Source organism: Trichomonas vaginalis, chromosome V (assembly GCF_026262505.1).
Source record: "Trichomonas vaginalis G3 chromosome V, whole genome shotgun sequence".
NCBI lineage: Eukaryota > Parabasalia > Trichomonadida > Trichomonadidae > Trichomonas > Trichomonas vaginalis.
The window spans coordinates 13264189-13291822 of NC_067207.1; the positions used below are offsets into that span (position 1 = coordinate 13264189).

At 31.4% G+C, this 27634-nt stretch overlaps 10 protein-coding genes and 3 pseudogenes across 13 annotated transcripts, besides 18 other annotated features; 3 read left to right on the plus strand and 10 right to left on the minus strand.

Annotated features, from left to right (window-relative positions):
• Window positions 1–87: 87 nt before the first annotated feature.
• Window positions 88–929, plus strand: TVAGG3_0328540 (uncharacterized protein; the record flags this gene model as incomplete). Its single annotated transcript, XM_001314216.1, has 1 exon — window positions 96–929. One exon carries the CDS (start codon window positions 96–98, stop codon window positions 927–929), a length of 834 nt encoding a protein of 277 aa, XP_001314230.1.
• A 984-nt stretch (window positions 930–1913) lies between these two features.
• Window positions 1914–1950: a mobile genetic element.
• Window positions 1914–1950: a terminal%2Cinverted (terminal inverted repeat of Banshee-A3 transposon ID:TVAGG3_0328550).
• Window positions 1951–3127: 1177 nt separating this feature from the next.
• Window positions 3128–3165: a mobile genetic element.
• Window positions 3128–3165: a terminal%2Cinverted (terminal inverted repeat of Banshee-A3 transposon ID:TVAGG3_0328560).
• Window positions 3166–3476: 311 nt separating this feature from the next.
• TVAGG3_0328570 (uncharacterized protein) lies at window positions 3477–3671 on the minus strand (the record flags this gene model as incomplete). Its single annotated transcript, XM_001314215.1, has 1 exon — window positions 3477–3671. The coding sequence occupies one exon, from the start codon at window positions 3669–3671 to the stop codon at window positions 3477–3479; it is 195 nt and encodes a 64-aa protein (XP_001314229.1).
• Window positions 3672–5085: 1414 nt separating this feature from the next.
• Window positions 5086–5113: a terminal%2Cinverted (terminal inverted repeat of Mariner transposon ID:TVAGG3_0328580).
• Window positions 5086–5387: a mobile genetic element.
• TVAGG3_0328590 lies at window positions 5166–5387 on the minus strand (annotated as a pseudogene). The gene has a single exon. A coding segment is annotated over exon 1 (222 nt).
• A 390-nt stretch (window positions 5388–5777) lies between these two features.
• Window positions 5778–5927: a mobile genetic element.
• Window positions 5928–6259: 332 nt separating this feature from the next.
• Window positions 6260–6519: a mobile genetic element.
• Window positions 6520–6849: 330 nt separating this feature from the next.
• Window positions 6850–6923: a mobile genetic element.
• A 324-nt stretch (window positions 6924–7247) lies between these two features.
• Window positions 7248–7275: a terminal%2Cinverted (terminal inverted repeat of Mariner transposon ID:TVAGG3_0328630).
• Window positions 7248–8550: a mobile genetic element.
• On the minus strand, window positions 7328–8454 carry TVAGG3_0328640 (annotated as a pseudogene). The gene has a single exon. A coding segment is annotated over exon 1 (1127 nt).
• Window positions 8523–8550: a terminal%2Cinverted (terminal inverted repeat of Mariner transposon ID:TVAGG3_0328630).
• An 813-nt stretch (window positions 8551–9363) lies between these two features.
• On the plus strand, window positions 9364–9708 carry TVAGG3_0328670 (lipid catabolic process; the record flags this gene model as incomplete). Its single annotated transcript, XM_001314213.1, has 1 exon — window positions 9364–9708. One exon carries the CDS (start codon window positions 9364–9366, stop codon window positions 9706–9708), a length of 345 nt encoding a protein of 114 aa, XP_001314227.1.
• A 261-nt stretch (window positions 9709–9969) lies between these two features.
• TVAGG3_0328680 (uncharacterized protein) lies at window positions 9970–10776 on the minus strand (the record flags this gene model as incomplete). Its single annotated transcript, XM_001314212.1, has 1 exon — window positions 9970–10776. One exon carries the CDS (start codon window positions 10774–10776, stop codon window positions 9970–9972), a length of 807 nt encoding a protein of 268 aa, XP_001314226.1.
• A 511-nt stretch (window positions 10777–11287) lies between these two features.
• TVAGG3_0328690 (armadillo (ARM) repeat-containing protein family) lies at window positions 11288–13519 on the minus strand (the record flags this gene model as incomplete). The annotated part of the gene is made up of 1 exon (XM_001314211.1): window positions 11297–13519. One exon carries the CDS (start codon window positions 13517–13519, stop codon window positions 11297–11299), a length of 2223 nt encoding a protein of 740 aa, XP_001314225.1.
• A 432-nt stretch (window positions 13520–13951) lies between these two features.
• On the minus strand, window positions 13952–15538 carry TVAGG3_0328700 (ubiquitinyl hydrolase protein; the record flags this gene model as incomplete). Its single annotated transcript, XM_001314210.1, has 1 exon — window positions 13952–15538. The coding sequence occupies one exon, from the start codon at window positions 15536–15538 to the stop codon at window positions 13952–13954; it is 1587 nt and encodes a 528-aa protein (XP_001314224.1).
• Window positions 15539–15541: 3 nt separating this feature from the next.
• TVAGG3_0328710 (ubiquitinyl hydrolase protein) lies at window positions 15542–17800 on the minus strand (the record flags this gene model as incomplete). The annotated part of the gene is made up of 1 exon (XM_001314209.1): window positions 15542–17800. The coding sequence occupies one exon, from the start codon at window positions 17798–17800 to the stop codon at window positions 15542–15544; it is 2259 nt and encodes a 752-aa protein (XP_001314223.1).
• Window positions 17801–17939: 139 nt separating this feature from the next.
• TVAGG3_0328720 (uncharacterized protein) lies at window positions 17940–19694 on the minus strand (the record flags this gene model as incomplete). Its single annotated transcript, XM_001314208.1, has 1 exon — window positions 18127–19686. One exon carries the CDS (start codon window positions 19684–19686, stop codon window positions 18127–18129), a length of 1560 nt encoding a protein of 519 aa, XP_001314222.1.
• A 585-nt stretch (window positions 19695–20279) lies between these two features.
• Window positions 20280–20426: a mobile genetic element.
• Window positions 20427–20758: 332 nt separating this feature from the next.
• Window positions 20759–21018: a mobile genetic element.
• A 330-nt stretch (window positions 21019–21348) lies between these two features.
• Window positions 21349–21422: a mobile genetic element.
• Window positions 21423–21746: 324 nt separating this feature from the next.
• Window positions 21747–21774: a terminal%2Cinverted (terminal inverted repeat of Mariner transposon ID:TVAGG3_0328760).
• Window positions 21747–23049: a mobile genetic element.
• Window positions 21827–22953, minus strand: TVAGG3_0328770 (annotated as a pseudogene). The gene has a single exon. A coding segment is annotated over exon 1 (1127 nt).
• Window positions 23022–23049: a terminal%2Cinverted (terminal inverted repeat of Mariner transposon ID:TVAGG3_0328760).
• A 617-nt stretch (window positions 23050–23666) lies between these two features.
• TVAGG3_0328780 (biological adhesion protein) lies at window positions 23667–26711 on the plus strand (the record flags this gene model as incomplete). The annotated part of the gene is made up of 1 exon (XM_001314207.1): window positions 23668–26688. One exon carries the CDS (start codon window positions 23668–23670, stop codon window positions 26686–26688), a length of 3021 nt encoding a protein of 1006 aa, XP_001314221.1.
• A 141-nt stretch (window positions 26712–26852) lies between these two features.
• Window positions 26853–27407, minus strand: TVAGG3_0328790 (expressed protein family; the record flags this gene model as incomplete). Its single annotated transcript, XM_001314206.1, has 1 exon — window positions 26853–27407. The coding sequence occupies one exon, from the start codon at window positions 27405–27407 to the stop codon at window positions 26853–26855; it is 555 nt and encodes a 184-aa protein (XP_001314220.1).
• Window positions 27408–27634: the final 227 nt, after the last annotated feature.

Here is a 27634-nt window from a genome sequence, read left to right on the forward strand (position 1 = left end):
TCAAGTTCTAATAAGGAATTCATGCTGCAGATTTCATCATATTAAACCGAATTCGTTTTATTTTATAAATAACAATAAAACAAATTTCTTCACTGATGTTCCTTTTCTCTTTAACTTTTACTAGTTTGACATCATCCATACACAATGATGTTAAATCCCCATTAGAGATATATAGAAACTCATTGAATAATGAGAGCACATCTGTATTTTCTATTGAATACGGTCCACAGATCGAGGAAGAAAATGTAACACAAGGTGGACAAGTTAGCATTAAAACAACATATAAGCTTTCGGTTGAAACCCCAAAATACAAAATTCGAGTTACCTTAGGCGATAAAAGTGTAGAAAAAGAACTAAAAAAAACAGAAACTGAAAAGAACATAACCATAAAGATCACAATTCCAGACAATACTTCTGTTGGAAACTTTACTTTCAATGTCTCTGTTGTAATTGCAAACACACCAGAAGAAGTAACAAATCATTCTGTATATGTTAATGTTATTGAAAAGATAACAGAAAATCCGGTAATAGGGCCCACCAAAACACCAAACTCCAATAAAAATCTCTATTATATAATTGGTGGAGCGGTTGGAGGAGCTATCCTATTAATTATATTAGTTATAGTCGTCATTTGTTGTATTGTCAAAAAGAAAAAAGATTCCGATTCAAGTGAAGGAAAACAAGAATATGCGAGTAATTCGGATAATAATAAAGGTAAAACTACAAGCAATGGTAAAACTACAAATGAAGATAATTATAGAAATAATAATTCTAGAAATAGTAAAGATCATGATGATACAATAGAAATGAACGAAGAAATCGTTAAAAATGCCAACTCAAATGATGATGGTCCTATATTACCTAATAATCTTTTCATTGTAAAATGTGAAGATAAGGAAATACATTCAGATGAAGAAATCATAATTTAAAAATTCATTATTTTCTTTGTCGAACTTATTTATGAATAAAAAATTACGTAAATATATTAAGAATCAATGACAAAGAAGAGTTTTCACATTAAAACCAAACAAAACATAAATATTTAATAAAAAATAAAACAAAATATGGATACTTAAGTAGTTAAATCATACTTTTTCATTCAATGAGTGCTTAGATTCTCTTTCTAATCAAGATAATGTAAATAATGCAAAAGGATTATGAATTGATCCTTCATTGCTCAACTCTCTTTCTGCACACATTGATGTGATATATCTGCTTGCGCTTTCTTTCTTTCTGTTAATTTTCTTTGGTGGAGGTTTAAATTGAGTCCAAGAATATATATTTCCTACAATTAGCCCAGATACTGAACTCAAAATAGACGCATTGGGCAAAGCAATGTGATGAATAAGAATCATAACGTATGGATATAATTTTGCCGGAACGTGAAAAATTCCGAAAACAGATCTGTACTTTTGCTCAGTAATATAAGCATTAATATATGCAAATGCAGTAATTAAACCGAAAGGCCCCATTATTGGGTAGTTATAAGTCTTGTAAACATCAAATAGTGTTGTGATTAATGCAAGTACTGTGTAAGTGAATACAACAAATATGGAAACAATTATTGTGTGCATTAAGAAACCAATATGCCCAATATGATTTTCTAAATGTGGACCAATTTGTACTAAAATCAAGGAATTGATGATCAAGTGAACTAAGTTGGTTGGAAAAATATGGTAAGTTATGAGTCTCCAGATCTGAAATTTCTGAATCTTGGATGGAATCATTGAAAACTTCCACAGTATCATGGACTGCATCAAAAATTCATTTGCTGCATATCCGAAGCAGAAAATTACAATGAATATCGCATAAACAAAAGGAAAAGAACCAATTTTCATTTTTTCTGTTCAAAAAAGCTGATTTTAACTAAAACTTGGATTTCATAAATTTAATTGATTGCCTATTTAACAATGTAATAAACAGAAATTCATCAAAAGTGACAACTCTCAATTTTTTGACATTTGTAAATTCTAAATTGAATGAGAAAAATGAAATAATACTAAGCATAATACAATATTCTAGATTTAATTATAATTAGGAAAAAGTTAGTTTTGAGAGTACTTTTCATAGGCATATAGAATGAAATCTTCTGAAAAATAATATCACATAAACTCATATTATTTTCTAATATATAACTATTTTATATAAAAATCAAATTCAATGATCTTAAAAGCGAAGGATAAACCTCAAAATTTACGAATATAATGAGTGGGAATATAATGCTTATCTATCATAAAACCATATGAAATATCAATTTTTGCTTTACGCCTAATTTTTGACGACAATTAGCAAAAAATGTTAAATGTTAACACTCAGTCCATTTGAATATGAAAAATAAAATTGACTTTGATTAAATGTTTTTATTTATCATGCAATTCTTCTTGCGACCAAAGATTTGAATAAAAGTTCAAAAAATAAGATAGCTTAAAAAATAATATACGGTAGTGTTTACTAATAGATGAATAGTATATAAATTCTATTAAAATGGATTTGATCCAAAAAAATATATAAAATTTGATCATAAATAAAATCGTTTTAAATTACTTCTTCATTTAAATTATAACAATTATTTTGGTTTTATATTTTTTTGGATCAAATCCATTTTAATAGAATTTATATACTATTCATCTATTAGTAAACACTACCGTATATTATTTTTTAAGCTATCTTATTTTTTGAACTTTTATTCAAATCTTTGGTCGCAAGAAGAATTGCATGATAAATAAAAACATTTAATCAAAGTCAATTTTATTTTTCATATTCAAATGGACTGAGTGTTAACATTTAACATTTTTTGCTAATTGTCGTCAAAAATTAGGCGTAAAGCAAAAATTGATATTTCATATGGTTTTATGATAGATAAGCATTATATTCCCACTCATTATATTCGTAAATTTTGAGGTTTATCCTTCGCTTTTAAGATCATTGAATTTGATTTTTATATAAAATAGTTATATATTAGAAAATAATATGAGTTTATGTGATATTATTTTTCAGAAGATTTTGTGTTCTTCTTCAAAATTTTATTTTTTTATTAAAAAGAATCTTTACAAAATATACATTTACTTTAATTAATATTTAAAAACGTGCTCTATCAAAAGTTCCAAAAATTCAATATTTTAGCTTTTCTGAGGTGTCACTTTTGATGAATTTCTGTTTACAACAACAACACTTTTAAATTAGAACTAAACAAAGAATTCCGATACGAATTCTTATAAAATATTGAGAAATGCCATTTCTCTAAGCTGCATAATAAAGCCTTCCTTATATCCAAATAACCTTTAGATTAAATTCGAAAACTTGTTTTCCATCGGAATAGAAAAAAAAAATCGAACATCCAAAATGGATTTCAACCAGTATATTTCGGTTTCTAAATTATATTCAGAGCCATTTTTCTTGAATTGATCCATATGAATTAAAAATAAAAAAAAAATTTTATTAAAAGTAAACTACGTAAATAACGGTACAGAAACCTTTTATTTTTGGGCCGGAACTTGAGCATCTTCATTTTCTGGAGTAATTTCAGGGAACATGGATGCCATATCTGAATCATCTGACTTGTCTTCAATAACTTTTCTTGGAACAACACATGACCAAATCAATATGGCTAATCCCCATACAAAAATAATGCCAAAGAAGATATAGCCGCCAACATCCGAAACAGAACCCATTTCAGAAAATAAAAAGTGACAAAGCAGTTGCAAATTTATGATCATACAAAAAGTAGATTAACTATATAAGATCAATCAAAATATTCCCACGTTTATGAAAAATAATCGTTGTCAGATCCCAAATTATTTTCCTAAAAAATTTGGTGTAATTTTTTCCTCAAAATGTTTTCTTTTGTATCATATACAGAGCTTTGCCATTCCTAAAATGTATGGCATGAATTAAATATCCCGACAGCTTGAATAAATTATATTAACTTAATATCTAACTAGTATCCATCATATTCTATTGAAATTTAAAGTGAATGCATGAAACAGCCATCATGCAATCAAAATTTGCCTGTAATCAACTTATATTGATTAAATTGATGAATTCTCATACTCAAACGCTGCTAAACATCTTATTAATCATTTCTAGCTCAAATAAAAAAGATTTAATTTAGGCATATGTTGGCTTACTCGAGTTGGGCAAGGTCTTTCATGAATTTATCTCCAAAGAATCAAAAATATGAAAATTTATAAATTTTATGAATATTATGATTGTAGAAATCATTTTATTATATGCGTAAGTTATTGATAAAGTTTAAACTTTTCTAGTCAAAATTTATTTTTATTGGTTTGAGAGCATCTCAAATTTTTTCGAACTCAATAAAAATAAATTTGGATTTGTACATTCAATACAAACACTTTTTAAATTCCATTTAAAAAGTGTTTGTATTGAATTTGTATAATTTTTTTTATTTCACATTTAAACCTATGGAAGAAAACATGTACGATGAGGCAATGAACTTATGCAAAGCGTATCATGATACTTTTAGTGCATTATACAAACTAAATACATTCGATGAGGCCGAAATTGACAAAATTTATCAAAAAATCAAAATCAATTTGATAGAAACAAAAATTTGCACACCATCAAACATTTTGTGGACTGTTGCAGAATTAGTCAGCTACAGATGCCGATATTTTAAACCATATTGGAATCTTTTCAAAAAAGTCTATGACGAATATCAACCAGATAAGTTAATTATTAATTCTCATCCATTTAGGTACCTTATGTTCAAAGAATATGGAATTCCTTGCGATGAAATGATAATTAAAAATTTCAAAGATCTTACTATTGATGTTTTTGAAAAAGCCTCAATTCACAGAGCAATAATGGATAATGACTTACAAGAATTTGTGAAAATCACTGAACAAGAAGACTTTAATGAAAATCAGGGTGTGAATATCATTTTCATTCCAGAAAGACTTTCTTTACTTGAAGTATGTTGCTATCACGGATCTGTTGATTGTTTTAAGTTGTTAATAAGCAAATTCGACTTACGAATAACAACGAAATGCTTAGGCTTATCATTTTTGAGTGGAAAACCAGAAATCATGCATGAATGCTTGAAATATCATATTCCTGAAGATATAGAGTGTCCAAAGGTGTGTTTAGCACAAACCTGAATACTGCGAATAGAAATAAACAAGTTACATATATATAAAGTTTATTTAAATATAATCACCATTGGATTCAATCACGCGTTCGCAGCGATCGATCCAGGCTTCAAAGACACGCTTTAAATCATCATGAGAAAATTGCTCAAATTGCTCTCTTACAAAATTTTCAAGATCATCTGGACTCGCGAATTCGCGTCCTTCAGCTCTCTTTTTTAGCGTGCCGAATAAATAAAAGTCAGAGGGTGCAATATCAGGTGAATAAATTGGGTTTGGCATATTTCAAAGTAGTTTGTCGAAATAGGGTGCGTTAGTTGAGTGTTTCAATAATCAGAAATAGAAAGCTCTAATTATGCGTTTACAATAACCATTTTTCATATATTACCAAGGACACATCTGGAACTGCATTCAATAGTAATCTAGTATCAATATTGCAATTAATTCTCACTCAAAATCATTCAATATTGTGCTTTGATATGTATTTGATCATAAATTAACACACAGTTGTCATTCTTGAATCAAGCATCTCGACATCACTGAAAAATACAGCAAATATGGAAAACATATTTTGAATTTCTATTGTTTTATGTATTAGCAAGGCTATTCTTAGAATACCTTAGGGCTGTACAAAATCGAGAAAAACATTGCCGTGCGGTAATATAGGGTCAAAAAAATCGCGCCTCGGCGGCTCCGCCGCCTCGGCACTATTAAGTGCGCATTATATTTAATATGTCCTTCTTTTTTTTCTTTTTTTTTCTTCTTCTTTTCCTTTCCTTCTTCCTCTCCTTCCTCTTCTTTCCTTCTCCTTCTCTTTTTACAACAACGTCGAAGATCTTCGAATTTGATTGTTGGAAAAGCATCTATTTCAGATAAAGGATGCCTTTCTCACAGTCAACATACGAGGGTCCTGGCTGAAACGTTCTCAAAAAGCCTGAGATGGTAATTCTCTGATCACTCATAGCTGGGCAGGTAGTCATTGCTGGCAATACCTGTCTTTATGCATGCACGCTTTCATGTATATGGGTTTACACTATCAATTCGCAAAGTTGTTCCGAATTCTTCCAAAATGGAAGGACCCGAAACAACTTTGCTTGTTAACGATACAGACGCATTACTTTGCATTGATACTGTGCTGAGTTGTGTAGAAAGTTTGATTAGAGTTGTTTTGTTCTGGTATCTCTCATCTTCTGATGAGAGAAATCAAAGCAACACAACTCTAATGAGTTTGTTTTCACTCATTTGTATGTAGGTTTTTAGTTCGATTGGAGCTGCTTCATAATGAGATCTCTCATCAATTGATGAGGGAGATCATAACAAAGCAGCTCTAATGTATATGCTCGTATTAACCGGGTTGTAATGCGTTGTAACGTCAGCTTGTAGTTCGTTTGGGGCCACTTCACATTGAGATGAGAAGAAATGATTAAAGGACTCTGAAAGGCTTTGGCCGTTGATGTTGTAATCGCATTACTTGGAACTAGCTGGATGCTAAGCTGTGTAGAATGTTCGATTAGAGCTGTTTTGATATGATTTTTCTCATCATAAGATTGGAGGAATCATAGCAAAACAACTCTAATGGGTTTACCATCATCTACTTGTATGTAGATGTTTGGGAAATTGTCTTGTTAATCGATTTTCGAGATGACTTTCAAATGCTATAATCAAATGACAAACAAGTCTAAGATTTCTCGACAATACATCAAATCATGATGTTTGTAAGTGCGATGAGATTAGAGTTTTTGAAGGAATGACAAGAGAAGTAGGGAAGCTCCGCATTCGCCGAGCAAATTAAAAATTAACGTATGGATTAAATTTTAAGAGGAATTCAATTTTAATTACGGGTTGTTCAAATATTGATTAATATAAATTTATTAATAAGAATAAACAATTTTTGTTTTTGAATTTATTCAATTTATAGCTTTACATATAGTTTCAAAATTGTACAACTATGATTATTTCAACAAAAAATATCTTACTTTTTCACTTCACTTTCACCCTCACTTTTTCCGTAATTCAAATTTCAACATTATGTATTTTAATTCCTTATAGTATTTTTAACATAATTAATCAAATAATAATTGGAAGTTCTGAACTCACTTTTTCCGTAATTCAAAATCAAAAATATGAATAATATATCTATAGGGTGTCCAAAGGTGTGTTTAGCACAAACCTGAATACTGCGAATAGAAATAAACAAGTTACATATATATAAAGTTTATTTAAATATAATCACCATTGGATTCAATCACGCGTTCGCAGCGATCGATCCAGGCTTCAAAGACACGCTTTAAATCATCATGAGAAAATTGCTCAAATTGCTCTCTTACAAAATTTTCAAGATCATCTGGACTCGCGAATTCGCGTCCTTCAGCTCTCTTTTTTAGCGTGCCGAATAAATAAAAGTCAGAGGGTGCAATATCAGGTGAAGAAATTGGGTTTGGAACAACTTTGACATTGTTTTCCACCAAGTAATTCATTACCTTATGACTTTTGTGAACTCTTGAATTATCAAAATGAATTGCAAACTTTTGTTTTTGTTGTTTGGATTTCTCAAACTCATCAGAATTGATAATTTGAGTAAGAACATTGTCAATTAGATACTGAGCATTCATCGTATTAGGTTTTTGAAGAATATCAATTGCGATGATGCCATTCACGCCCCAAAAAACCGACAACATCATCATTGGTGTGTCAATTTTTTTCTTCGGGAATGTTTGCGGATCTTCATCCTTCGGGATCCACATGATTTTGGCTTCTGTTGCATATTGAAACCAAGACTCATCCCCTGTTACTAAAAAGCGAAACTTCTTGGATTGATACGCACGCAATATAGAGAGGAGCTCTTTCGAAGATTGGACTCTAGATTTTTTTGAACTGAATTAAGGTTGTGCGGAACCCAACGTGTATACGCTAGTTTGTAGTTCAAATAATTGTGCAGATAATAACTGACTGTTGTACGTGGTATCTTTGTCATCTCCTCTATCCTTCTGAGTGATGCTCTTGGGTCTTCATCTAGCGCTTGAAGAATTGCTTTGATTTTTCTTTGATCCGGCGATTTTTTGTCAATTTTTATGATGGGCGCCTTTTTGTTCATGAAGTGATACATCCTAACATGATACGTTACAGTGGAATAGCTAGGAGCATCCATACCGAAGCATTTTACCAATGTCTCGTAGATTTTTTTACAGTCTTTGCATTTTTTTGCAAGAGCGAGGATGTTTTCTTTATGATTCATTAAAAAAATGAAAAAAATCCCGCCAAAATTTCCCGCGAAACCGCCTCTTGTCTCAAAATTCATTTTATATCCCGGCATGGCGCCAAAATACAACTTACTCATCATATACATATATTCATATTTTTTATTATATATTTATAATCAGCATATATCTCCTTTAATAGTCTCATATAGAGCGCTGTGCTAAACGCACCTTTGGACACCCTATACATTTTCGACATTTGATTGTATGAAATGCGCAATTATATCTCATAACATTGATTTTGTTTCATTTCTAATGAATGAATACAATATTCAGACAAAATTATTGAATTGCGTAGTACATAATAATATTCAAGCATTCTTAGCATACTTGGACCAAACAAAAAATATCAACAAATGCTTTATAGAATCTCCAGGTTTTAATTTGCCTCCTCTTTGTGAATATCTCTTATCAAAAGGAGCAGATATCAATGCAAAAGATGAATCAGGTCAGACAGCCCTTTTTATTGCAGTCAGATCTGGTAATGCACAGAGTGCAGAATTTTTAATTTCTCAGGGAGCTGAAATCAATGCAAGGGATAAATCAGATCAGACAGCTCTTTTTATTGCAGCCAGATCTGGTAATGCACAGATTGCAGAATTTTTGATTTCTCAGGGAGCTGAAATCAATGCAAGGGATAAATCAGATCAGACAGCTCTTTTTATTGCAGCCAGATCTGGTAATGCACAGATTGCAGAATTTTTGATTTCTCAGGGAGCTGAAATCAATGCAAGGGATGACAAAAACAATACTCCACTTTTCGAAGCAGCAATTTCAAATGATACAGAGACAATAAGATGTTTACTTGCTCATGGTGCTGATGTAAATGCAATAAATTTCTTAGGTTATAATCCTCTGTTTTATTTACTTAAACGTAAAAACAATATAAATACAACAGAAAATGCAGAAATTTTCTTTTCTTATGGAGTAGATTTCAATTTAAAAAATAATGATGGAAAAAAGTCTTTCATGAAGCAGCAGAAGTTTCCCACAAAATTATGCTCGAGTTACTTATATCACATGGTGTTGATATTTCATCAAAGAGTGAAGATGGAAAAACAGCACTTCATTACGCTGTAGCACGTAATGAGAGAGAATCATATGAATTTCTAGTATCACATGACATTGATATCAATGCAAAAGATAATGATGGAAATACGGCCATTCTTTATTCTCAACAGAAAAAAACCGGATTCATTAATCCGAATACATTCGAATATTTGGTTTCTCATGGTGCTGATATCAACGCAAAAAACAATCATGGAGAAACAGCTCTTCAGATAGCCGAAGCTCGAAATGATGAATTTATGCAAAGTTTTCTTAAATCACTTGGTGCTGAGTAAAAAAATAAACATTTATTCTAAAAATTAAAATTCTTTTTTTGTTAAATATATGATTAATAGACTGCTTAATAATTAATATTCTTGCTAAGAGCAGAAATTGATGAACAATTCAATTTCTGGTTTGATTTTTTTGCAAAAATTTAATTTTTTTTTTAGACTCACTGGAATTGTAGTGAATCAAGTAAGCCAAGTATAATATATGGGATTAATGAGTATAAATATTCCAAAATATTAAAAAATCTTGATGGATTAATAAATAAATTAATTTTTCTCTGAAAGGAGCTTTTCTAATCCAGTAATAAATTCTCGTATAACGGAACAAGTAAGGCTATCGTATTTTTCTTCGAGTGAATTGTCTGTATTGGCATCATCGTCTACTTTATTTAAATTATAAGCTAAACCTGGTATAGAAACATTCTTGAATGCGCATTCGATTGTGTTTTTGTTGTACTTAACATATATAGGCATATTGTACTCATAAAAGAAGTCTGTGACCTGATCTTCTGCAATAAAGTGATAATTCGGAAGAACTTTCCAGCGTTTGTAGATATCATTGATGTAATCCGTCCATTTGCCATGCTGATCCGTAAATGATGGTCGCTCAACAGGATTGAGTAGAAGAATAGAAGGATCAAATCTAAAATTGTCTCCATTTAATGGTGCAGATGAAAAAGGGGATTCTAAACACAAGTCAGCTGGGGATTTAAGGAATATTCCTTGAGGACTAACTGCGACAACTGGATTGCAGCCGGTAAGATTCCAAAAATAAGTTTGATGGAATTTGATTTCGGATGTTGTATAGTTTGATATGTCTACATATGTGAAGAAACGCGAAATTTGATTGATTGCTGATTGGTTAAGTCTACTTTTTGACAATGCATAAAATTTCGGAAGTTTTAAGTCTCGATAATACAATGAATAGCCTAGAATATAAAGATTTAGAAGCTGCTCTTCATCAAATATTGTCGCAAGGCAGCAATCTGGCTTTATTTCCTTATCCGAAGTTGGGATTGTTGAGTAATCTTTGTTATGCGGAGTTGGCAAGTCACTACATATAACAGCTGACATAATAACAACTGAAATGACCGAATATGAAAATATGAAAATATCAATTTTTTTTACATTCATGGAAATGAAAAAATAATTTTTAGAAATTATCATGGATCTTCAAGGAATTATTGAATTGAAATGAGTTCTAGCTTTATTTACAATCAATTTAAATGCGATCCAAAAAGAATTGTGCTCAGTTAAAGATTCATATCTAATTTCAACTACCATACATTTTATAGCAATATTTTGACTATCTCAACTTTTTTTTCGATGATTTGATATGATCAATATGATTCAAAAACAATATGTATTATGATTCAAAAAATATATGAATTATTCGCATACCGTGACACAGGTAATATTAAATTTTCATTCTAGTAATCAAATATCTATATAATTTTAAAATGTTTCATTAATTTGATTGGCCAGACATGATATACGAGAAAATTATTATTTTATTTAAGTTACATATTCGAAATGAGATTTGAGTTAATATTAATATAGCAAAATATTTAAAAGAAAAATATCAGTTTATTATTTATTTGATGGTTTCAAATTTGGAATGCATTTTGTGTATATCAGCTCCAATAGTATCAACAATTAATTGAAATCTGTTATACATTTCTTTGCACAGTAGTATCATTGCAATAGAGTATTTATCTGGATTTGACTCCAAAATTGCGGTTGCTAGAGCAACAACATCATCATTTGTTAAATCAAATACCATATTTTGGAGAATACCAGAGATATTCACATTTGTATCGGCTTTGGCAGTTATCAAAGAAAGGAATGTAGTCATCCATGAATAGTGAATTACAGTACCATCTTTACATAGAAATCCATTGGCAACAAATATCAGCTTGTTGAAATCGGAATGTCTTCCATCAGTTGAAAGTAAGAGATCTAAAACTTCCATTCCGACATCAACTCTGTCTTCTGGTGTTCCTGTGAATCTGAGTTCGATTCCTTTGATTAGAAGAATCAATACTTTATTCCTCAATTTTGAAGAATTCTCAATGATCTTTATTTTTTCATCGATAATTTTGGCTAATTTTGGTATCTGATTGCAATAGCAAATGAATAATAATGGTTGATTATCCCTATTCTCAAGATTGAGGCTTTCAACAATATTCTTTTGGCAAATTGTATTGAATTTATTGCAAAAATCATCATCAATGTATTGATCAACATTTGGAGGAACATTCATGTCAATAGAATTGAAATCCATGTCTCCTTTCTTGAAGCATTGATTGAGATCGCACTTCAATGCGTTCATAAACACTTCCAAAGGAATTTCAAATCCGCAAATTTTATGCAAATTCATTTTGCCATATTCTAACTTTGAATACAACTTATCCTTGATTGGTTCAACGTATTTTGCAATCATATCTTTGAATCTGAGTGCAAAGGCTTTCAAGATATAAAATATTTGATTGTCTTCTTTATCAGCCATTTCATAAATTGATTTCTTAATGAGATCATTATTTAAGAAATTCTCCAAGAATTCTTCATCAAGCAAATAATAGTAGCAGGCCAAGAAATGGACAGTTCTTGCTAATGTTATTTCTAGTTTCGCAGGAACTTCTAAGATTGGTTTAGCTAAGATAGGTAACTTAGTTTTTGCCCAGTCTTCGTCATTCTTAAATTCATTAAGATTGATTATCTTGTAGAACTCAATAATATAAAGATCATTCATTATCTTGAGTTTGGAAATGGAATTCATTAGTTCAATCAAGAATTCAATGTTTTCTTTGTCATGTTTGTTGCATTTATGTGATAAGTATGCGTAAGCTCTTATCAATGAAAGTAACATCATTTCCTTATCTTTTGGTATTTGGGAGAAATATTTTTCTGTATTATCTCTGATATAAATGAGTTTTTCTTTGATATAATTAAAGAATTTGTTTATTTCTTCTGGGTATTTCACTCTATCATCACAGAACAAGTATCTCTTATAACCGGCATTCTTTGGTTCGGTGAGATAAAACTCTGTAAGTATTCCTTTTATTCCAAACGATTCAAAAGATTCAATTAAGCAGATCTCTGCCGATCTTCTGATTTCAAATGAATTATCTGTTAAAAGTCTGTACATAAATTCAAGACCATACTTACGAAGATGTTCACCAACTTCTGGAGTTACTTTCGTGAAATTTTGAGTCAAAATATTTTCAAAATTAACTCTTGTTGTTCCCATGTAAAATTTCGAGAATTGATCGATTTCTTTTGGTGCATATTTAATCAATGCACTGAATGTTGTTGGCAACATTCTCGATGATGGTCCTGGAGTTCCGTTTACAACGTTTTCGGCAATTTTTATTGCTAAATTATTGTTATATTCCAGAACTAATTGCATGAATTGTGTTGAATGTTCTGTACTCTGCATGATGTAACATGCGCCTTCAACAATAATGTTAATGATCTCATCATTCAATAAATCTTTGTTGTTTGAGAACATCTCGCAAACATTTCTGAAGTTTGCATTCTGGAAATAAGCAGAAGATTTAACTCTTATCAATGATTCGATGCAGAAACCGATCAATTTTAATAGATAATTACCTTCTTTGAACTTCTCTTTGTTATTCATTCCAATTGTGATGATAATCTCAATGATATCATGGAGACATCTCCAGTTCTTCTCTGACTCCTTTAATTTGTCAAATAAGCTATCAATTATAGAAATATCAACTAAACTTGAGAGAGCCTTATTTAACAAAGACTTTGTCTTTTCGTCTTTGATGTTTGTCAAGCATTTTGATAACATATCTGTGTATTGTTCAGTTGAAATTTTAACATTGTGGAATTTGAGGTGAGTCAATATGTTTGTAGCTTGATCTTCGTCATCAGAGAAATCAGAATGAATGAAAACATTCCAGAAGAATTTTTGCCAAACATCTTCATCATCGACTTTTGTAATAATCTGTCTCAAAGAAGGATTGAACGCAGTAATAGTTTTCTGGTAAATCTTGTTATTTTCTTCGATGCTTTCTAAGAGATCTTTAGGACATTCGTGTCCATCCTCTTTTAATTCATATTTATATTCGAATTTTCCATTAATTATATCTGTAAGTAATGAGATATCATCCTCTACCTTCTGCATTGATTCTTCCACAGTTTCTGTTTTAGTTTCATCTTTATCTTGTTTTGGAATTTCTCCATGGAACTTCTTATAGAAAATAATATATCCAACATCTTTTTATTTTGTTATTTGTTTAAGTTGCTTCGTAACATCCTCAAATATTTTGAGTCCCTTAAATGCATTAAACAAGAAATCATTGGCTGTTCCTGACATCATTGGTAAAACATCTTTCTTTGGAAAGAGACTACAACCTCTATCATTTATCATGAAACCACCTTCTTCTTGAGCAATCAATGATTTGTAATGCCCACTTTCTGAATCTCCCATATGCATAATTGCACCAACAACTTTATATTTGTTGTCATCTCCTTCAGCGATTGGAGAAATATCTAAATATTCTGGGACATCGAAAGGAGTATTAATTTTGTTCTTTGTATAATGAGCGTAATCAAATTCAAATCTCTTTAAGTGAACAATCAAATATTCAGGAGTTTTCGTGATGATGGAATGTCTTTCTACATCAACTTTCTTCTGTAATAACTCTGATTCATAGTTATAGATTGTTTCTTTTGCAAGGAATGCATTGAAAGATTGTTCGAAATTCTTACAATTCTTAACAGCCATTGGTAACAAATGGAAAGGCTCTATTGTCTCTTGAACAACTTCTCCTTTATATTCCATTTTGAGCGTGATTTCACCTTGGAACATATCACTTGATTCATGTAATTTATCTAACAATTCTTCCAAGAATTCAGCGGCATCTTGTGGTTCTGTTGGTTTGATTTTAGCTCCAAAGAAAGTGAAGTTATCACAAAAGTATTTTGTATCTTCGAACTTTCTCTTTGAAAACTTCATTCTATAGAACAATTCTTGCATTGCTTTCTGCCATTTTTCTGTTGGATTTAGATCAAATATTTTCTTTCTAAATTCTTCAATATTAAACAAAGATTGGAAAACGGAATTGATATAGCATGTTGCTCCAAGATTCTTTAATCCGGTGATATTATATTTAGATCTCTTTATTGATTCATTAACTTCAAATTCATCAACAGAAACATTAAAGATATCTCTTAATTTTTCTGTCAACATCATTTTGAACTGTGGTCTATCACAAATTGGATCAATAGCGAGCCATGCGTTATGTATTGGAAGATTATCCAATATCTTTGTCATTACAGGCATCAATGCTTCATCAGAAAGATTTGGATATGCAATTAACACATATTTGATTAATCTCATTGATTCTTTTTCTTTAATATTATTCATTGCAATATCGAAAGCAATTTCTGCTGAACACTGACTATTAAATATATCAGGTAAGATAGGTAATGCTTCCTTTGATGTTGATAATACATCGAACAACTCTTTTTTATCTGCAACATTCTCAATAACTTTGCACAATGGACCAATCATTGCATTATTATTTGTAATGATGTCTTTGACAATTTGGGGATCAATTCTATGAGTCATTTTCACAGCAATTTCCATCAAAGCAGTTGCATTTGTCTGTTGATATTTTGAATTTTGCATAATCTTAGCGATATTCTTGATTAAACCTTCAGGATTATTAATCTTGAATATTTGATGTTTAGCCAAGATATCTAATGCATCATAAATACCATTATCTGTGAGTTTATCGTCACTAACTTTATCTGCAATTAATGTTAACATTTCTTCTGTCAAATTATCTTTAGTTGTTAACATATATTATCTAAACTTGTTTTTCTCATTTTCTTTAAGTTTTTCTAATACATCATCGTATTTAACTTTCTTCATAAAAGCCAATGCTTTGAAAGCATATTCATCTTTTTCTTCATCATTTAATATATCAATAAGTTTCTCTCTGATATCTTCTAAAACATCTGTCTGGTCATCGTAGTTTATTATCTCTGGTTTCTTCTTTGTTGGATGTGGTTCAGCAATGAAATGCACGACAAATGATTTAGTTGTGGCTTCTCCTTTACTTTTATCATCCTTGAGTTTGAATGGTACATTTCCATGTGCTTTAGAATACTGTTTCTTCAATATTTTATTTATTAAATAATTTCTTGGAGCGTAATATACTTCATCACCAATAATACATTTGATATCAGAGTAATATGATTCCACAAGTGTATCAACGTGTGGCTGAATAATCAAACAATTACAGAGTCTTACAAGTGCTTGTAGCAAAATAACTTTATTGACGGATTTCAAATCTGATAATAGTTTGAACATTTGTCTGTAGCCATCTGTTTTTAATTGATTAACAAATTTTATCATACCTCTCAAAAAGTAATTTAGATTTTTATCCTTCAGATCTTGTCTATCTAATATTTTCATTAGAGGGCCAAATGCTTTTGCATCAAATTTATTGTTGGTAGTGTTGTAAACAAAAATTGTTGAGGAATTAATGCAAATACTTCTTGCCAGTTCAAATGCAAGTCTATTGATGAATGGAAGGTTTTCTGTTAATGTATATTCGATATTCTCATTGAGTATATCGATCCATTTGAAAATAACTGAATGGTCGATGTTGATTTTACCATTTGTAACATTTAAGAGAATATTGGAAGAAAGAATTGATTTTGTCTTGCAAAAAATAGGAATCATAAATTCTAAACATTCAGTGAATTTCTCAATTACAAGATCGATATCGATATATTGTAACAACTTCAGAATTTCTGGGTCATCATTCTTCATTTGCTCAAGAATTGCTTTGTAAACATCAATGGCAATATTCTGAGGAAGACATGATTTGATCAATGCAATATAAACATCAGTATTAAATAAATGATTTTCTATGGATTTTGATAAATACTTTGATAAGACATTTTGGTATTTATCAATGCTGCAGATCTTCTTCCAGTTAACTTTGAATCCATCAATCATTCCTTTGCTTAAACTGATATCAATAAGAGCTGTCAGAATGTCTTCATTCAAATCTTCTCCATTTGTCAAAATATGAAAGAAAAGATTAGCTGTTTCAATTGTAATTTCTGTTTTACGTGCATCTTCAATGAATGACTGCGCAATTTCTGTTGATTTTGAAATAACACTTGCAATCAATTTGATATAAGATTCTCGAATACCAATTGGCATTGAATTAACACTTCCATAAAGATTCTTGATCTCTTCTATTGATAATTTGTGCTTTTCAAAGTACTTTGTCGCTGGAGTTATCAAATGAGAATATAATTCTTCATGAAGATCCTTTCTTGAAATGAATTCGGTGAAGAATGACTTCTCTGCCCATTCAATGAAGCATGAGTTATCATCAAGATTTGCTAATTTTGTGATATTTTTGACAGCAACAAATTTTGTATCGAAAACATTGCCATTCAAATATTTTCCAGCCAAAATAAGTAAATTGCTGTAGCATTTCTTTGAATTGAAACAGAATTCAAATATTGTATTCAAATCTTCTTTGCTGACATTGATTTCCGAGTTAATAAGTGTTTGAAGTGATTTATTAATTGTATCTGCTAACTCCTCGAATATTTGTATTGATTCACTTGCTTCGATTGATGATTGAACAGCTAAAACAATTTTGGCCATAAATATTAGGTTTTCAATTGTGTAGTTTTCGATGAATAAGGATTGGAATTCTCCAAATACAATATCCATGAAATATCTGACAAATTCTTTAAATGATGCAGTAGCTTGCTCATTTCCGGTGTAAAAGTTTTCATTCTTTTCAAATAACAGTAAGAGTGGCTCTTTGTACATTGTCACTCCACTGCAGAATGACATTCCGAAAATTGTTGCCAATCTTTGAATGCAAAGTAATACGCGTTCTCTCTCTGTTGACGATATACCAGATAAAGATAATATAATATGTATTAATTTTTGAGATTGTTGCAATAATTCTGGTTGTTTGTCAATTGGAATTGAGTCTGAGCCTAAAAGATCAATGAAAGAATCAAACATATCATCATAGTTCCCACTGATCTTAATTTCATTAATCAATGCATCAAATGAATCCATGATAATACTAAAATGATATGATTAATTATTTTAATTACCAGCTAAAATATTTTGAATACTCTTTCAATTTTTAAATCGTGGAATTTTTAAAATTTTTCCATTGAAATTAGAAAATGTTACATATCAAGAGCTTAAATAGCGCATGTCAAAAAATGTAAATTCTGAAGTTTACACCAATAATGGTAATATTTTCATAGCTCAAAAATTACCATCAAAATTTCTGTGGAATAAAAGGACATAGGTTAAGCAAACATAACAAACATTTATTCTAATATACAAACTAATATAAAGAGATAACAAACAAACAATAAAAGAAAAAAAAATTATTATATTTTCTGTTTCAAAGGAAATGAACGAGATCTTGGCAAAGCTGTCTTTACAGTAGATTTGAAGGCATTTGCCGTTGACTTCTTCGCATGGTTTTTCGTTGGAGGCTTTGCAATTTGCGGTCTTGGAGTTCTCGACGTTTTTCCGTTAGATAAAAGTGAACTTTTTGATCGTTCTATCTGTTCTGGGATAACCGTCGTGTCCATAATATTGTTCAAGACGATTCTGACGTTGGGTCGTGATGCTGCTATTTCTATGTCTCTCATTATGCTATAGTCAACAGCCTTATCCAGAGGAATATCGCTGTGATGTTTTTTTAATGTTTTCGTAACAATTAACGCCGTATAAGGTTTTGAAATTGCTCTTACGACCCAATCGACCTTAGTATCAGTAATCATACCCAGGCAGTCGATTATTGCATCACATTGCTCCGCGTTCCCTTTTGAGCCGGCGATAACTCCAACATATGTCAAAATCGATCTGACAGCACTTAGAAACCATTGTGTATCAGAGGCGCTAAGCTTTTGATTGAGGATGGTCGAAAGGCACGAAATTGCAGCCCGAGACCAAATTGAATCTTGAAGGGCAATTGTAAAGAGAATTTGCATCAATTGCTGGTATTTTAAAAAGACGCCAGCATTTATTAGCATAGTGACAATGTCAAAGCTGTCAACACTTGTTGTTTCGATGTATAATAATTGTCTGACGAGAGTTAAATAAGAAAAGCGTGGAATATCAACTTTCACGAGGTACTGGCAAGTTAAGTATCGTAAAGATGGTATATTTATTGTAACTTTAATAAGACTATCGATTGTTTGGAGAAATTCTGTTGCGCTGAAGCAATCTTTACCTAGATTTAGCATTAAAATGACTGCACGCCATGCACAAACTGAAAGGCTCATATTTGGTGATACAATGGCCTTCCACAGCTGTTCTAAAAAATGACTTACAACGTCTGATAAATTTGAGAAAGAATAAATCTTTTCTGTGAGTAAGGAACATAGCATATCTATAACAGAACTTGAAATATTGATATGCTGAGAATCAATTAAAGGAAGAAATCGATCAAAAAACTGATCAGCGTATCCTTGCCCGTAAAGATATTTTTTCATGAATGGGACTTGATTTTTTATCATAGTTGAAATAGCTGAAAAGTAGATTGATTGATCTGGTATTGATTCGGGAAATGACCAAAGCAAAAAACTTGGATTTCGAAGATTTACATATTTTTCGAGCATTAAGATCATTTTCTGTTCTGTGTCAATTGCAAGCTTGTCTTTAATTTCGAATAAATTGTTCAGAAATGGATTAAAAGGATCAATTGGTGGAATTGTTTCATTTGGTAGTATTGATGCGATAATATCTCTTATCATCTCCCAGGTTGATGTTTTGTCTTTACAGCATTGCGTTGCGAACACAAAAGGTGGTGATATTAAAGAAAATGCAAAAACAATGGACTCACATGGTGGACATTCATTGGGCATGCCGACGTAAACTTTACTCCAACCAACAAGTGAGTTCCACCACTCGGCGGCCCGTTCGTCTAACGCCGGGATCATAAAAATTTCACTACAAAAACGTAACAAATTTTCAAATTGAAAGGAGAGAAATAAAGTTTTGGTTCCTCTTAAAATTCGAGTTCTAATAGTGATGAATGGTATTTTTATTCAAAAATATTTTATTTTAGATTTCGACAAACATTTGAAATTAGTTAAATTGGAATTTCGCGTATGTAAATGAATAATAAAAATGCTAGATCTGGCATATTTCAAAATAGTTTGTCGAAATAGGGTGCGTTAGTTGAGTGTTTCAATAATCAGAAATAGAAAGCTCTAATTATGCGTTTACAATAACCATTTTTCATATATTACCATGGACACATCTGGAACTGCATTCAATAGTAATCTAGTATCAATATTGCAATTAATTCTCACTCAAAATCATTCAATATTGTGCTTTGATATGTATTTGATCATAAATTAACACACAGTTGTCATTCTTGAATCAAGCATCTCGACATCACTGAAAAATACAGCAAATATGGAAAACATATTTTGAATTTCTATTGTTTTATGTATTAGCAAGGCTATTCTTAGAATACCTTAGGGCTGTACAAAATCGAGAAAAACATTGCCGTGCGGTAATATAGGGTCAAAAAAATCGCGCCTCGGCGGCTCCGCCGCCTCGGCACTATTAAGTGCGCATTATATTTAATATGTCCTTCTTTTTTTTCTTTTTTCTTCTTCTTTTCCTTTCCTTCTTCCTCTCCTTCCTCTTCTTTCCTTCTCCTTCTCTTTTTACAACAACGTCGAAGATCTTCGAATTTGATTGTTGGAAAAGCATCTATTTCAGATAAAGGATGCCTTTCTCACAGTCAACATACGAGGGTCCTGGCTGAAACGTTCTCAAAAAGCCTGAGATGGTAATTCTCTGATCACTCATAGCTGGGCAGGTAGTCATTGCTGGCAATACCTGTCTTTATGCATGCACGCTTTCATGTATATGGGTTTACACTATCAATTCGCAAAGTTGTTCCGAATTCTTCCAAAATGGAAGGACCCGAAACAACTTTGCTTGTTAACGATACAGACGCATTACTTTGCATTGATACTGTGCTGAGTTGTGTAGAAAGTTTGATTAGAGTTGTTTTGTTCTGGTATCTCTCATCTTCTGATGAGAGAAATCAAAGCAACACAACTCTAATGAGTTTGTTTTCACTCATTTGTATGTAGGTTTTTAGTTCGATTGGAGCTGCTTCATAATGAGATCTCTCATCAATTGATGAGGGAGATCATAACAAAGCAGCTCTAATGTATATGTTCGTATTAACCGGGTTGTAATGCGTTGTAACGTCAGCTTGTAGTTCGTTTGGGGCCACTTCACATTGAGATGAGAAGAAATGATTAAAGGACTCTGAAAGGCTTTGGCCGTTGATGTTGTAATCGCATTACTTGGAACTAGCTGGATGCTAAGCTGTGTAGAATGTTCGATTAGAGCTGTTTTGATATGATTTTTCTCATCATAAGATTGGAGGAATCATAGCAAAACAACTCTAATGGGTTTACCATCATCTACTTGTATGTAGATGTTTGGGAAATTGTCTTGTTAATCGATTTTCGAGATGACTTTCAAATGCTATAATCAAATGACAAACAAGTCTAAGATTTCTCGACAATACATCAAATCATGATGTTTGTAAGTGCGATGAGATTAGAGTTTTTGAAGGAATGACAAGAGAAGTAGGGAAGCTCGGCATTCGCCGAGCAAATTAAAAATTAACGTATGGATTAAATTTTAAGAGGAATTCAATTTTAATTACGGGTTGTTCAAATATTGATTAATATAAATTTATTAATAAGAATAAACAATTTTTGTTTTTGAATTTATTCAATTTATAGCTTTACATATAGTTTCAAAATTGTACAACTATGATTATTTCAACAAAAAATATCTTACTTTTTCACTTCACTTTCACCCTCACTTTTTCCGTAATTCAAATTTCAACATTATGTATTTTAATTCCTTATAGTATTTTTAACATAATTAATCAAATAATAATTGGAAGTTCTGAACTCACTTTTTCCGTAATTCAAAATCAAAAATATGAATAATATATCTATAGGGTGTCCAAAGGTGTGTTTAGCACAAACCTGAATACTGCGAATAGAAATAAACAAGTTACATATATATAAAGTTTATTTAAATATAATCACCATTGGATTCAATCACGCGTTCGCAGCGATCGATCCAGGCTTCAAAGACACGCTTTAAATCATCATGAGAAAATTGCTCAAATTGCTCTCTTACAAAAATTTTCAAGATCATCTGGACTCGCGAATTCGCGTCCTTCAGCTCTCTTTTTTAGCGTGCCGAATAAATAAAAGTCAGAGGGTGCAATATCAGGTGAATAAATTGGGTTTGGAACAACTTTGACATTGTTTTCCACCAAGTAATTCATTACCTTATGACTTTTGTGAACTCTTGAATTATCAAAATGAATTGCAAACTTTTGTTTTTGTTGTTTGGATTTCTCAAACTCATCAGAATTGATAATTTGAGTAAGAACATTGTCAATTAGATACTGAGCATTCATCGTATTAGGTTTTTGAAGAATATCAATTGCGATGATGCCATTCACGCCCCAAAAAACCGACAACATCATCATTGGTGTGTCAATTTTTTTCTTCGGGAATGTTTGCGGATTTTCATCCTTCGGGATCCACATGATTTTGGCTTCTGTTGCATATTGAAACCAAGACTCATCCCCTGTTACTAAAAAGCGAAACTTCTTGGATTGATACGCACGCAATATAGAGAGGAGCTCTTTCGAAGATTGGACTCTAGATTTTTTTGAACTGAATTAAGGTTGTGCGGAACCCAACGTGTATACGCTAGTTTGTAGTTCAAATAATTGTGCAGATAATAACTGACTGTTGTACGTGGTATCTTTGTCATCTCCTCTATCCTTCTGAGTGATGCTCTTGGGTCTTCATCTAGCGCTTGAAGAATTGCTTTGATTTTTCTTTGATCCGGCGATTTTTTGTCAATTTTTATGGTGGGCGCCTTTTTGTTCATGAAGTGATACATCCTAACATGATACGTTACAGTGGAATAGCTAGGAGCATCCATACCGAAGCATTTTACCAATGTCTCGTAGATTTTTTACAGTCTTTGCATTTTTTGCAAGAGCGAGGATGTTTTCTTTATGATTCATTAAAAAAATGAAAAAAAATCCCGCCAAAATTTCCCGCGAAACCGCCTCTTGTCTCAAAATTCATTTTATATCCCGGCATGGCGCCAAAATACAACATACTCATCATATACATATATTCATATTTTTTATTATATATTTATAATCAGCATATATCTCCTTTAATAGTCTCATATAGAGCGCTGTGCTAAACGCACCTTTGGACACCCTATATTTATTATATACTAATGCTATTTTCAACTAGAAGTGAGGTACGGTAATCTTACGGATTCCCGTAACTCAATTTTACGGAAAAAGTGCAGTAAACTACTCAATTTACGGAAAAAGTGTCGTAAACTATTGATGTGGCGGTAAAATCACGGTAATTCACGGAAAGCTATATGCGAAAATTTGAAATTATACAAAATCGAGCGAAACACTTTTAAATAGGTTGTTCTCGTATTTAAAATACTATTCCCAGATTTATTGTCGTCAGAATATTTCCAAATTTTTGCCGATTTACAAAAGATGATTTACAAAGCATATTTTTTAATCTAAAAAATTCCTAAAAAAAGGAACCAGTGTGCGGAAACCTCGGTAAATTACCGCGGTTCCCGTTGGGACTGCCATAGAATACCTATTCTAAATTAATGCTTTTGATAAAGACAAATTAGTTTTAGTTTTTGCTCACTGTAAAAATGTAAAATTGTCAAATATTTTTTCGTTACCATTAGTGTCAGAACCTTTAATTCATTCCAAAATTATTGATTACTATTTGTTGTTAGATAAATAGCACCTTCATATTAATTTTGAAATAAATTATGTACGTTTAGAATCTCAATAATTTCTCATGAATGGAAACTATTGGGATTCATCCGATCTCAATAGTGAAGAGAATAAAATTATGCTTGAACAAAAGAATTCAAGTTTAATTCATGAAAATACTGTACTCAAAGCGCAATTCGAAAATGCCGTTTCAATTGGAGATAGAATAGATCAAGTCAAAGTTGAAAATGAATCATTACATTCGAGATTACGACAAGCAATACAAGAAAATAATGCATTAAGAACTCGTTTGGACATGCTTTTAAAAACTTCAAACGAAAACAGCCAAAAGTTTAAGGCTGAAAAAGAAAAACTGATTCGTCAGCAGATGATTAATGAAGATGAGAACAAAACTGAAACATCGAAATTTAGAAAGAAATTAATTACGGAAATCAAGAGAGCTTCTGATGAAATTGAGGATCTTTCAAAGGAAAATGAACTCCTTAATACAAATTTAAAGGAAAATGAAGCCAAAGCGCAACGTGTTCTAGAAGCATTTTCATTCTATTTGAATCGTAAAGTATCTACCCTTGATGAGCTAATTGTACTTGTTGAAAATCTTTCTAAACAAAAGAGTATCGAAAGAGCAGAAGATGATTCTGTTCCGACGAAAGATTCCAATAAACTTTATCAAAAGGATGAGCCATCAAAAGAAGATGCCAAAATGAAGAAGAAAATTAAGTGTTTATGTGAAAAACTCAAAGAAAAAGATACAGAACTCAAGACTCTTAAAACTCAAACTGAATCTTTGACAAAGCTTGCTAAGGATGGTGAAAGTGCATCACATGAATTAGCCTTAATCAAAAGAAAACTAGATTCAGCTGAAGAAGATAAGAAACTGCTTTCAGAAGATTATGAGCACCAAATTAAGATATTAAATCTCAAAATTGAAAATCTTAAAGTAGAAATTGCAAAGAGAAAAGAACAGAACAGTGCAGAACCGATTGTTTTAACACAGCCAATCACACCACTTCCTTCAGATAGCAATTCATCTAGGAAGCAAACTCAATCTGAGCCAGAAGATAATATGTACTATAATGAACTAAATGCAAGGGTTACTGATTTATCAAGGGATCTGGCAACTGTTACAAATGAACGAAATAATTTCATTGAAAAGTTGAACGCCATTCAATCTGAATATGATCAATTTAAATTAGATACAAAGAAGCAGAGAAGCGACTTTGATGCTTTAGCTGTTGTTCATGAGGAAACCTTGAAAGAGCTTGAAGCTCTAAGAGATGCTCTTTATTCTAGGAACGCCAAACTTGAGAAGAAGGAGGATAAAATTCTCAGGAGAATTGAGGAGGATGCAGCTAATAAAATCCAAAAACTCCAAATTATTGCTGATAATCACAAAGAGCAAGCTCAGGAGCTACAAGAATCGGCCAACAAGCAGAGCAAACAGATAAATAAAATGAATATCAAAATAATTGAACTTCTAAAGGAAAACGAAGAATTAAAAGAAAAACTCAAAAAATCTGAAGAAAATATTGAAGATGTAACTAGAAAATTATATGAAAAACCTCAAGTTCAAGAATCAGATGTAATTCCGAAAACTGCTTGGTACTTCAATGGATTTGATAAATCTTTAACAGCGAAGATCGATGAAATTGGTAACAACGACAATCTTCAGATAACATCAAAGATACAGAACATATTCAAGTTGATTTCCAAGCATTACAATAAAAAGATTTCGAATCTAGTTAAAGAAACTAATGATATTAACGATCAATTTTGTTTAATGAAGAACATAATAGGTCAATTTGTTGTTGACTTGTCGATTGCTGCTACAGATAAAGCAATTACAATTGATGAATTAATGCAATCAGAAGGTCAGAACTTAATAAGCCAAGTTTTTACCATTAGATCAGAGAGGGATAACTTATATAGAGAATCAAGAGAAATTTCCGAAAAACTTGAAAAAATTAAGAAATCTTTTGGAAAAGAGTGTCCCAGAGTCTACAAGAAGAGAACAGATAAGCTCATTGGAGAACTAGAAAGTAAGTCAGAAGAAATGGAGAAGAAATACAAGAAATATAAATGCTTATTAACAAACTTAAAGTCTCAAAAAGAGAAATCAGATGTTGAAACTAATTCAAAGTTCGAAGATCTCCAAAACGAAAATGCAAAGTTCAAAGAAGAAAATACAGAATTAACTAGTGATATCTCAGCTCTTAAGCACCAAGTTCAAGCTCTTACTAATAAATTAAGAGAAACAGAACACCAAATCGAAGTAAATAACAATGAATATAACGCTCAAGTCGAAGAACTCATCAAGAAAGGTAAAGAAGAGAGAATAAGAATAGAGGCTGAAATGTCTGATGAAATTAAGAGAGTTACTGAGAATTTAATGTTGACATCAGATAACTTCGAAGATAGTCAGACTCAAATCAATAAACTAAAGAGTGTTATTGCAGCCCAGAAAGCAGCACTGGATGAAATGATATCTAATAGAGAATATCAAAAGAAAGTTTCGGAAATTGCACAAGCTTCCCAAGAAAAGAAGTATGAACTCGAAAAACAACAATTAATCGACTCTTATGAAGCAGCAATACACGAGCTTAAAGATCAATCTGAAAATTTGAGGAAAGACTTCACAAAATTATCGGTAGAATTATCAAAAACTGAAAAGTCAAAGAAATCAGCAAGGCAACAAGTATTTGATGCAATGAATGAAAAGAATGAACTCATAAATCAGCTTGAGAGTCAGAAAAGTCAATTCGATCGTGAAAGGAAGATTTTGCAATCACAAATCTCAGCAGAAAAGTTAAATGCTGAAGCAGCTTTCAATAAAAACATGGAAGAAGTTAATATGCAGGCAAATAATGATAAGATTCAAATCATGGCTTATGCAATTAACGCATTCCGTGATAATTATGATGTCAAAGTTGAGATAAACGAGAAAGCATATCGTAATTGTATCAACAAAACAAAGGAACAGATAAGCAAGCTAAAAAGAACAGATGAAACAATTAGAAAGATGGTTTGTGCAGCACCAACTCAAACAACTGATGATGCGGTGGCGAAAATCATTGTTTCTCATTAAATTTATATTGTGTTATTAAAAATGTCATTATTTGATTTAATTTTATGATTCAAATTTTTAAAAATCATCTTACATTTATCATAAAATCCAATGAATTTCATTATTTAAAAATATATAAATTAAACGCAATTATTTTTTTAAATCCGAAAAATAAAAAAAATCAATTATACTTTGTTTCCTGAGTCTGATTCTTCAAATCCATCATCGAAAACATCGATTTCTCCTGGGTTTGTCAAACCTGTCGAATAAAGTGGATTATCAACTGTTGCTGTTTCAACTTCAGATACTTGTGTTTGTGTTTCTTCCATTTCGATCTCATCTTCTTCGGCACGATCTGATTCTTGTGCATCCTTGTTCTTCTTCTTTATAATCAATACTACAATAACGGCAGCAATAATTATGACAGCCAAAACGCCGACAACAACGCCTGCAATTAAACCCGCGTTACCCTTCTTTCCAGTTCCATTATATTGATTTTCTGGAGCTATTTCTTCTTCTTCTTTGTCGGCATTTTTCGCAGAGCTTGAACTTGAAGGATCTTGTTTTTCTGGTTCTGGTACTGGAGGTTTCTCTTCTGGTGTTGGTTTTGTGCGATCATCAATAAGATTGAAGTTGAAAGTTATTTCATTAGACTTTTGATTGCTGTCATCTTTAACGTAAACTGAAAGCTTAACATTTCCTTCTTTGAGTGTTTCTGGAATAGGAATTCTTAGAGTCATTGATGTCTTGTAACCTGATGTTGCAGCGAAAGGTCCTGCGCCTTTTTGCTCTGTTCCATCATTAAACTTGTAATAAACTGAGAATCCTGAGTTATCAGAAACTTTGATTCCGAAAATGATTAACTCACTAATCTTGTAGCTATTTCTGATTGTAGGTGGTCCTTCTAATATTGGTTTAGGATCTGTAATCTCTGGTTGTTCTGGTCTTGGTAATGATGATTCACCAG